The sequence below is a fragment of the Phlebotomus papatasi genome, chromosome 3 (assembly GCF_024763615.1).
Source record: "Phlebotomus papatasi isolate M1 chromosome 3, Ppap_2.1, whole genome shotgun sequence".
Lineage (NCBI taxonomy): Eukaryota > Metazoa > Arthropoda > Insecta > Diptera > Psychodidae > Phlebotomus > Phlebotomus papatasi.
Window position 1 is genome coordinate 18,340,911 of NC_077224.1, and position 11,984 is coordinate 18,352,894.

At 36.5% G+C, this 11,984-nt stretch overlaps 1 protein-coding gene across 1 annotated transcript in view; it reads right to left on the minus strand.

Annotated features, from left to right (window-relative positions):
• LOC129807919 (protein limb expression 1 homolog) overlaps positions 1–6,223 on the minus strand; it is a 76,611-nt gene extending 70,388 nt beyond the window's left edge. The window contains exon 1 of the mRNA XM_055857523.1: positions 5,843–6,223. Within this exon, the coding sequence (XP_055713498.1) occupies positions 5,843–6,179 (337 nt within the window). The 5' untranslated portion in view covers positions 6,180–6,223. The remainder of the gene's footprint in view (positions 1–5,842) is intronic.
• Positions 6,224–11,984: the final 5,761 nt, after the last annotated feature.

Consider the following 11,984-nt stretch of genomic DNA (forward strand, 5'->3'; position numbering starts at 1 on the left):
GATATTTATCTAGGCTAATCTCTAAGGCGAGAATTAATAATATTTTCCACTTAAGTGAAAAGTTACACATTAGAGACAAGAGTGGCTGAATTGCGAGAGGGATCGGAGAATTTTAAGTTGAACGTGAAACTTTCGAAATTCGTGAAATTCTTCCGAGAAAGGTCGTTTTTCAAATGATCACGAATTTAGAAAGAAAATATTTGTTTTCACTGATTCTTTTTTAAAGAAATAAATGATTAGAAGATAAGGATAGTGTATCTCTGTTGAATTTTCTGAATGATGCACTGAAAAAAAATCACAAGGAATGTTTTAATAAAATACTTTAGAACATCGCCGAAATATACAAGAGACACTATAGAAAATTCGTGACAGAATTAATATTTTGAGGTTAAAATTTTACTATAAGATTTTTTGTATTGCACAAATACACAAGAAAAAACTACTAATTTCTTTTAAGACAGAATTCAGCCTGTACTAAATACAAAATACAAAGTGCTCTTTTGGAAAACATAACCCTACGTCTCTATCAACATTTTACATTGTTTTATTTAAATGCTGATTCAAGATTTCATATTTAGTACATGTACTAAATAAACCGAATTATATAAAATAGTCTGAATTTTTTAACGCCTGGAGAAAATGTTAAAAATTATCAGAATTAGGAGAGGGGTATCCCGCGAAGTACTAAAAATCCTTTGTCGTAGATAGGGGAAGATTGTCTCATTAGGAGAACTTGGATACTATTTGAACTCAAATATCATTAATTTCTCAAAAATATGGAATAATAAAAAAATATCAAGATAATTTTCAATAAAAATTACTTAAAGTGAAGTTACAGAAGTTTTTTAGCACTAGACTGAAATAAAGTTTCCCGATTATAAGCCTTCTTAAATTCCGTGAAATACTAAAATTTCTTTTTCAGTCTTAACAACACTAACTATCACAATTAACGCGAGGAAAAATTTATAAAACCTATTAAGAGTTATATATTAGACGTCCTCAAATAAGGTCTTATTTCTTTGACAATTACAAAAAGTCAAAAACTCTTCGGAGTTTTATAAGTTTGACAAAAATAAAATTTAATGAATTTTATGAAAAATTTTCAGTTTTTCAAAGATTGTTTCTCGAATGAGGAACGTGAGTTTAACTATACTAATTACTATTTAGCACACAATTCCAAAAAGATGTTAACTAAGAGGTTTTTAATACATGTCGAATAAGACAAGAGAAGTAACAAGTAATTATAGTGAAAGAAATCTGTTCATAATTACATTTGAATGAGGAAAATCCGAAAAAGTTAAAATAACACTCCGGAAATGTTTATTTTACCCCGCAGTATTTGTCCGAAATTGGTGTAAATATTATGCTTTTTATGTGTATTAGGGGTTAAAGTTAACCTTTCTCATATTAATTTTACCTTTAAAAAGATGTAAAATTAGCATTAAAAAATGTTGATACATTTTTATGTCTAAAAAGTGTTAAAATTATAAGGAAAAAATGTCAATCGCACTCCCGTGTTTCTCTCAGTGTAGTTTTGCACAATTCAATATTTTGACGACATTAATTTACCAGGTTTGACAGTTCAATTTGTTTGATATTTATTGCAAAAAAAACGATTTTCTTTTAGAACGTGTACTAAAAATCCAATTGGTCCAATTGGTAAAATTTTATAAAATCGAAATTCGCGTCCCTTTACTTCTCAAAAGAGTTGTATAAGTCTATTACGATTTTTCAGATTCAAAATTAGACAGGAACTAAATTTAATTTGGCGTGATGTACAAAAGAAGAATAAGAGTGCGACAGAGTAGGATAGACATAGGGGAAACTGGGGCACCATCAAACACGGTGTAGCACCAAACATTAATTTTTATTTTTAAATAATTTGAACTATCTCGACCATTTCTACAATGGACAAGCATCCCTATAATGAATAAAAATTCCTATAATTCTTGTTTTCTGAAGTTAAATATCCTATTAAAAAATTGCAGTGTTTGGTGCTACCCCGTGATTGGTGGTGCCCCAATTTCCCCTATGCAAAACTTTAAAAAAAGAAAGAGATGTGAATATTGACTTCATACATTTTTTCCTGATCTAAAAGATGTGTTGGATCGGAGCCATAGTTATCTAAAGACAAAATACTTAAAAACTAAAAGAAAAATGATAAAATCAATTAAATATATGTATAAATTACATTTTACCAATTTTCCTAATTAATTTCTACAATTAGGAAAGTTTTCAGAGTAACTTTAGAGGTTACCTTTCAGCTTTTGAGGTTAGTTCTAAAACATTTTTAATTTCCGGTATAACTTATGTCTATTTTAGAAAATTTCACTACAATTCGCTATTCTGTTTTTGATGTTCTAAGTTTAATGCAATAAATTGCAATAATATAAAACATTAGGTTAATTAGATTATATCGAAAGGCTGACATCACGGTTACGATACACAAATTGAATATAGTAATTTTAGTACATAATTATAAAATACAGTAATATCCTACAGATATGTATGAACTACTTAAATATGAGCGATGACTGTTGAATTAGAAATATAAAATTTGAGGTTACATGAGGATAGTTTTGCGTTGAGTCTGAATTATAATATTTTTTCTCTTAATTTTCTAAACTTAACTTTCAAAAGTTAGGTTAAGTGCATTTCACATAAATTTCGTTTAGTTTTAGGAAATGTTGTTTACAAGGATCGAGAAATATTTTCTATGCTCTCTGTTCAAATTTGAGAAACTTCACTGTATTTCTTGATGAATAACTTTGTAGGTTATATCTTCAACTTAGACTATTTTGAGGTTACTTCTGAAAACATTTTGAACTTTCAACATAACCTCTTGTCTATTGCAATAACATAAAATGTTAGGTTAATTAGGTTATGTCAAATGGTTTCAATGCTGCCCTACCACAATTACGATACACAATTAAAATATACTAATTTTAGTACACGATTAAAAAGTACAATCGATGTTTTTCGCAATAGTCCTTGCATTATACATCCTAATACTTTAATTTTGTAAGATTTTTGCTTAAGCCCACCGAAAATGCTGAAGTGCTCAGTAAAGTGAGCAACCCATGTATAAATCTAAAGATTAAAGTGTGAAGAACAAGAAATTCTTCCTCGAAGCTCATCGCAAAATTCCTCCCGTTTGGAAGATGAACAATTGGGAGGAGATTTCTTTACGTGCGAAGATGTTCAAAAATTAGTCTCTTAATACCCATATTGATTATTGATAGTCGAATGACAAATGTAGCAATTAGTGCGCTTTTAAAACACACTGCTGATTACAATAATACCATCGTGACGTGCTCTTAAGTGCCATTAAATCATTTCACATGTGAATACGACATCGCGTAGCATCTTGGAATGTCTAATCACCCAAGTATATTGGCGAGAATCGCACAGATTCCCTCAACATTGCTGGATCTCTCTTGCTCTTTCTGTGCATTCTATATAAGACATCGTTATAAAATTTGTTGTCTCGAAAAAAAAGAATGGCTACGAAAGAGAAAAGAGAGGCTACTCGTGTTTGAAGATACACGATGGAAAACGCCACTGAGAGTGCAGTTTTTGTTGCCTAAGTCGGTTTTAGGAAGGTGGGCCGGAGGGATTAAGCATGAGATACGCGAGGAAGTTTGCAAGTAAAAAAAAAGAAGTTAGGTGAAAGTGGGTATAGAAGAGGAATGAGACTCACAAATCTGACAAAAGGTTACACACTGCAAGAATAGGCGAGGTTGATTGACCTTTCAAGTGTGCAGAAATGAGCTCTCTGCCTCACTGACTCTATTTGCGACACCAATCTTCGTGATTTTCATTTCTGGGATTTAGACACTCGCGCAGAACTTATACAGAGATTCACCAACAGAGTGTGTGATCTAACGGAAGCTCAGATTGAGATGATGCCTCCACAGGGATGGACTCCACATGGAAGCGAAAATTATACTTTATGAGAAGATTTTGTTATCCAGATCCTGGTACCGGATTTTACTGAAAACTGAGTCAAAGTTTATGGAGATTAAACTAGCACAGGGGCGGTAGAGGCCTCACAAGTTACAACTTAAGCACAAGGGCCGCCTTCTAGGCCCCTTACAGGTCTAAGACTGACTAAGATTCAATACGGATGTGTGACATATAGTCCTGATCCTGGTCCAAGACTCATACATGACTTTTAAGATCTATCTTGTTTCAAGACAGATTTAGGATTTCTAGAAGTAGTGGGGGCACTACTGTAAGGGCAGCAGGGCTTTAGCAGCCAAACGCAAGGGCCGGTTTATAGACCCTTTCTAGGACTAGGACTGACTTTTTTAAAACGGATGTATAAGGGTATAGTCCTAACCCAGATCCTAGACCAATAGAGAAATTCTAGGATCTGCATTGGTCCAGGACAGATGCCTGATTTCTAAAAGTGGGTTTAGTTCAAGAGTAACGAGCTTAACAAGTTTAAGCTAGCGCAGGAGCGGCAAGGACCACACAAGTCAAATGTAGGTGCTCCCTTCTTGGCCGCTTCAAAGATTAGGACTAACTTAGGTTTAATACGGATGCATGACGTATTGTCCTAATCCAGGTCCAAGACTCAAACATGACTTCTAGGATCTACCTTATTTCAGGACAGCTGCATGACATCGTTCTACGCAATGCATGATCTAGTTCCAAAACTGACCGATAAGTACTTTGAAAATGATGGTCCTCCGAGAGGTTATGGAAATCACCAATGAAGAGCGAGTGAGGAACGTTACCGTTTGTGAACAGTTAACGGCCTAGGAGCTGTCTAGGAGTTGCTCCAAAGCTACATTCATAGGCGGGTCATAAAGAGGACCATTATGGAAAGTCGTCGACCTAAGAGCAGATCTAGGCGAAAATGTTTGAAGCAAATGCAGGATATTTCCTAGGAAGGATCTCGGAATCGACTCCGAATACCTTCCTGAAGAAGGAGAAGGAAGAGAACGTGGAAGAGTAACCTAGTTGAATGAATAAATGGAAAAAATAAAAGTGATCTAAGTTGAAGACTTGATGAACTTATTGATCTGTGACATATTAACAGCTTTAATTTCATCTTGACTAAAGTAGGACCTGTAATACTGACCTAAATTCAAGGCTTATGCATTAAATCTAGCATTTGGGGTTGGCCAACGTTCAAGGCACATTGATGACTTTTAGGACAAACCTAGTTTCACGTAAAATCTATCACTTCTGGAAAACAACCAACTTCAAGACTGATAGGTGATCCACAGGACTAACCTAGGTTTAGGACTAAAAACCGTTTTGCTAGCTTCCAGTCCAGATTAAATTACAACTTCTAGGATTGACCTAGGTTAAAGACTAATAATCCTAGATGAATAAGCCTACAGTTCCTTGATTATCAGCTGGGCTATAATTCATTATTACGAGTTTAGGAGCATATAAAATTAATAGCCATTAAGGACTATTTACACACATACCTTCTAAGCCGGAATACTTGGTTACAGAAAATAGAATTGTTGCTCTTGTCAAACCAAAATACTAGGAATCTTAAACTTGATCATAGAGCACGATCTCAAGTTTCAATCAGACGTTGAGTAAGTCGTAAGATAGGATCCCCCAGATCCCCAGACTTAAATCTAGAGTAGGTTTCACACCCCTATGCAAAATTCAGTTAGTTTAGGAGGTTACCTAGTTTACTAGGTCTACCAAAATCTGTATGATCTAGTCTTTAACTTCCAGTATAGGATTTGTTGACAAGTATAAAAATTTTTTGATTCCCAAGGTAAGAGGTTTTATATAGTAAATCATTTTCCGTAAACCTATCCCCTACAGGGCTAAACAAGGGTAATTTATGATATAAAGTGCAATCACTTACCCCTTCCGTAGCCCTGCGTATGCTTGGCGAAACTGTTAACAACGGCATCTACGGCTTCTTTTAACACTTGTTTGGCACGAGTATCGGGTGGCGTAGGTGCGTCCTGATTCGTCTTCCCATTTCCCGTTGGCGATGTACTCTTCACTACGACACTTGACACATTCACATCGAGATTCACAGTATTATTGTTGGTGATATTGCTATTTGTCTTTTTAGTGTTGTTATTGTTGTTGGCCGCCCGATCTGTGTTGGCAGCACTAGCCGTTGTCGCCGTTGAAATGTCGCCAGGAGACTTGTGATTCATAATTGCTGCTGCATTCACCTGTGTCTGCTGCATTTCACTCTTTGGCCACACGTTTTCGGTGTGGTGATGCGAGGGGTGCGATCGGTACCTATTTGTCGTCAGGAGCGATCATGATGATGTCGAGATGACGATCATGATGTGGACTTGATCATTGCACCATCACTCACTTGCACATACACCCAATGTCACACAATTTTTCCTCCACCACGATCTTGACCGTGATCTTGAGGTTATATGCCTTATGATCGGCAAATAATGCCAGAACAATTTGCTGGTCCGTCACGTTCAACTCCTTTAAGTTTAATACACTTCACGCGTTCACCCCCAAAAGGTTTAGTGATCTCGTGGCACGATCACACCTCAATATACCTGCAAATACATTGATGGAATATTCATGTAAATGAATTTTGCTTTTATACTCTGCCCTCCTCCGATTTGTACAACGGTTGGGGAAATTGTGTGCACCCGGCAAAAAGATGCATTTTGCATGATTCAGAGTAGTTATTTGATCGCGCTTCTTGGACATTTGCGTCTGCGGCAGAAGCCATCTCGCAACCACCACACCCGATCATTCGATTATCGATGCGATCGCATGAATTCCCTGGAGCTTGGGAGTGAGATGGTGAGATAAAAGGGGGCACACAATTGGAAGTGTTTCACGAAATGTGTGCTTAATGAACTTTCTTCCCGGAAATGTTTGTGCGAATTGGTCGGATTGAGGTGAGGCAGCAAGAATCACCAAACGGATTCGATATGTGATTAAGGTGATCGAGAGGGGAATTTTTCTTGCTGATAGGGGAGGGTGGGGTACTTTTATCCAGGGGCAGTTTTCTTTTTCGCCCATTATACTAAGGTGTACTAAAGCTGTACTCAAATTGCATGGCTATTCCTTATTTGATTTTTTATTAAAGAAAAAATAAGCAGTATTTAGGCTGGAGGTTTAGCACAGTTGCCATAGGGCTAAAATTCCCAAAATAATAAATTAAAATAAAAGATTCAAAAGTAATTCGGGCTTTAGACCTAAGGTTTACCCGGTTTACCCATATAGCTTAACTTCTGGTAGGTGAAACCGACGGTGAGACTTCTATTCTGCTGTTTCAGGACAAAATTGTCCTTCCGGTGAGCGTCGGTGAGGTGGTTTAATCCAAAATTAAAACACTCAAGGTTCCAGAGCTTTCGACACTATATCATGTCTTCTTCAGTGGTTCTTGGTTAGTCTATTATTATCTTGGATATTGTTACTATTTTTGTCTAATTTTTCACTGATCAGATAGGAAACTACAGTTGGGAGCTATTAATGAACAAATCACAAAAATTATCACAAACAATTTTTCTGTTTTTTTTTCTCTGCAAAACGGCTTGGTACTCCTTGAGTACCAAGCTGTAGTACCAAGCCAAGTACTTCTCTAATATATCTTATCAGGCAAGACTTTTGGAAAAAAACTTTGACTCAAGACTAAAAAAGGTAAATCGATCGCTCGGAATATAATATGAATAAGTCGCGAATGGCCAACTCTACAGGAGATCGATTTAAAATTGAAATTATACATGCTGAGTATAGGATTTTTACGATTTGAACCCCTCATATCATTGGAAATAATTAACTTTCCGGTATAATATTCACAGTGAAGGTAGAGGGTGTCAAGGAGTACCCGAAAAGCAAAAAAATCGACTTGTATTCTGACAAGTCGCAATGATCCACTGGATTTTCAATAACCAATAAATTGATTCACTGATTAATTTACTGTCATCTATGTTTCTTTTTTATCCCCCCCTCCAATGCGGCCATCGTCGTCTTAATCTCGATTCGAACCTCCAGGAAGAAAACAATGGCAAGTCCTGTTTTGTGACTGTACATAGACACGGATGTCACATTAAATGGGAAGATGGGTAGTTTCTAGAAGCAATTTTCGTCAAAAATTATATTAAAAAAATGAGAAATAATTAAGATTTTGAAACATGCATAAACCAGGTTAATACACTTTTTAATTTTAAGTAGCTTTAGGTTTATTACATTAAAATTTAAATCATTTCGAAGTACAACCAAAAATAAAAAAAAGGCTAAAGTTGGTTCTAGACCTACGGATTACCGCTTAACAAAGAAAAATGTATTTTAAACAACCCTTTGGAATATACGATCAACAATTCTAAAGACCTTTAGGAGTTTCTTATATATCTTGAATTGAAAAATTCAAGATATAAAAAGTATCGTAGATGCGGGTTACTATGCCCCCTGCTGTCGGCATACTTTTCTTTAATTCTAGCATATAAGGATAGTCTTAACCGATCCGATTTACTATATTCAAATAGTGAAGATCATTCTAAAAGCTTAATTTTTTAAGCTTTTGTATTTTTTGTCAGTTTTCGGAAATCTGGCCAATCTGAAGCTAAAAATTGACAGATTGGCACAATTTGGCCAGAAATCGACAAATCGGTATGTTACTTAGCAAAAATCGGCAAATTGTAACGATTTTAGAGAAGACCCTGCCGATTTAAATGTCAGTTCGCTTTTGTGAAGTATAGCGTTCGTTTAAACTGTGTGGTTTGTTTTAAATTCGTGTCGCGCAATTTCTGCGGAAATTCTGCCGAATCAGTATCCGTGCGAAATCAGCAAATCGGTGCAATTTTTACAAAAGATCGGCACTCGAGTGAACCGTGAACGGCACAGTTATCTACCCCTTGGTTCGGCGTCTGTGTAAATATGAGGGTTGAATGAGCCCAACTGAGCCTCAAGTGGGTTAGTGGATAGAGTAGTGGCTCTATAACTGTGAAGTCTCGGGTTCAAAGCTGAGCAGCAGCAGAAAAAGATTTTTCATGGCATATCGGCTTTGAATTCGTCCAGTGAATGAATAAATAGTAATGCCAATGGTGGCACATTAACAAAAAAGTGAACCGCCTAAAGAATAGAGGCTGGTACGAGAACGAGTTTCGGCATGAAAGTGATACTTTAGTCGATACAAATATTCACTGTCACTGATCCAAACACACACCGAGATGGGCTGCTGTGATATGGTAGCGGCACTGGTTGCCCACAGAGCTGTGATATGGAGCGGCTACCCGTATCGGGCGATAAGATAGAATAGGAGTGGGGCAGCATAAATGGCCCAATTGTGTCCTGGATGCAGCGGTAATCCGAAATGGAGAACTGACCCCTGGCAAAATCTTATCTTATCTTATCTTATCTTATGAGCTCAACTAATAGGTAAATGTCGGCTGGTGGTCTGGTACTCAAAAATAAGGACGATCCTTCCTGGACAGTCTTAGTGTGTGGACTTTTTTCTTTGAGAATATGAGGTTGGCCCGGTCTAATAGACCGACAGAGTGGACTAGTAGAGGAATTCTATAATGATATGACAATGTCATATGACAAGTTTTGGTGGTAAATTTCAGAACAGGACAACATTTAAAGCCAGTGAGCATCAAATCGCTATTGCAAGCTCTTAGCAATTCAAATGAATTGCATTTTTGGTAATTTCCGACACTTCTTACCCGACGCTCACCGGTTTCCACACCAAATGAATTGCATTATCGAATAGTTTTTCCGAATTTACCGCACATAAAAATTCTACATTTCATCATATAACAATGTCATACGGTTACAGAATTTCCCTACATGACTCCAGCTCATCAAAAATGCGGAACTAGAGATCAATGGTGAATAGCAGGTACGAATGAACATGTGATTCTCAAAACAAGAAATATTTGAAGATTCAGATTTGCACGAAACTACCCCAGTCTCCCCTATGATCATTGATTTTCGATCTTCAAAGCGCGAATCCAGTTCGCAGGGTGTATTTCTGCAGGCGATCACTCAACTGTCTCTTTTTTGGGTGAAAGGGAGTCTCTGTTGAGCGACAAGGGAGTCAGAGGTCGCCAGGATGCCTCTTTCTCCCATCACACCATTCGATATCTCAGGGTGAATCGATCCACCGGGCCATTGTACAAAAAAACACTGGAAAAATAAACCATGGAGGTGCATCGTTTCAATGTAACATGGTTTCACAAGTGGAAGGAAACGGTGTGTGGTGTTTGGTTGAAGAAGAGGAACCAGAAAAAAAGAAGAAGTCCGAGATGGTCAAGACAGAGGAGGAAAAGAAAGAATGACGAGAACTGTGTGAACCTGAAGGAAAGATGATGAGCGATAAAAATGCACTTTGCCATAACAAGTCATCAGCAATGTCGCGCATTTGGATCAAAAATAAATTAAAATAATTAATTTTGGACGGTGTGCATTCTCCAATGCTGGGTCTTCGAACTCGTAAAATGTTGCACAAGAGTGGTGTTGTCTTGTTGGAGACTGATCGGTGTGTAGCAGGAGAGGGATTGTTGGGTCTTGAGCTAAAAATGACGATGATGCGAAAGAATACCCAAAAAAAAATGCCAATCTCATGTGATTGCCAACATGAATTTATTCATTTGCTTTTTCGGAATTTCTGCGCCCCTTTGTCTCAAAGCCATCCCTAGGAGTGTCTTTGAGTCTCCCAAAAGAAGAACTTGGGACAAAGATGATATACGCAATAGGCCTTCTTTTTTTTTCTTCTTAAAGTTTAGCTCCGTGGACCCATCGCCAAATGGGATGCGATCTTGTTAATTAAAATTCCAACAGTTACTTCTTGCTATGCGCCGATTTTGCAATTTAACAGTGGTCAATACCAGTTTTTACTTCTTTTCGCCACCGGATAAAATATATATCATGACATTCTCACCACAGAACTGCACACCAATCCTCAGGATCACTCTCTAAACCCAACGAATCTAAACCCTAAAAGATAGCGTATATAAGAGATACATCGTGCCCAAGCATAAAGGGCAAAAAGGTGGCAAAAAGGTTCACAAGAAAATATCCTCCATGGGTGAAAAATGGTACTGAGAAACTTGTTACACAACACTTCACACTCGTTTGCTCAACAAATTGCTATTGCATTGAATACCATCAGACTGTATCAATTTCAATCATATTTCTCCACAGGTGAGATTGACAATATTTAACAAGAGATCGATGGCGAAAAAAAATCAAGTCCACTACAGAAAAATCTATACTAGAGAGTAGATTGAAATGTTATACACAAGGCGAGTTTTTGTGCTTTCCCTTTGGCAGAAAAAAATGCCATGTTAATCAGTTAAAGTTTAAATGGGATGTGATTCTTATGGTGACCCTAACGGCTTAATCATTCATTCAAGTGAGCCAAGGAAGTCAATTAAGCATATCGTGAAATTAAAGTTTTTCAAAAAGGAGGTTAAGTAGCAAAGTGAGGTTATATTCTGTATTACATAACCTCAAAGGACAACAAGTCACACTTTTGAATATCTCTATACAGTAGACTCTCGCTAATTCTGTTCTTTTAAGATCGGACTACTTTTTAATTCGGACAGCAGTTAAATTTGAAAAAAGTTTATCGACATTTTTCAAGTTTTCGAATGAAGCAAATACGGTCAAATTTGCGAAGTTTTGTCTACTTATGATGTAATTTTGCATTATTAAGGGATTTTCATGAAATTTACCATGAATATGAGTACGGAAACTTAATATTAGTATGCATACGAACAAAAAATCGTTGCATTTCAAACAATTTGACGCCCGAATTTCTCTCTAATTCGGGTGACATTTCGGTCCCAAATGCCCGAATTTGAGAGAGTCTACTGTAGTTCAGCAAAGTATTCGCAAATTAAATTTTTAATGTTGCTAGGAAAAGCTATGCTTATGTTAGTTGAGAATGTTAACTGGCAATACTTAATGGCTGAATAGGACATTTAAACGATTCTTTTCAAACAGGTTATATTTTTAACTCAATTCTAAATTCTATTAATAAATTATTATTATTACTAATTTTTCTCAAT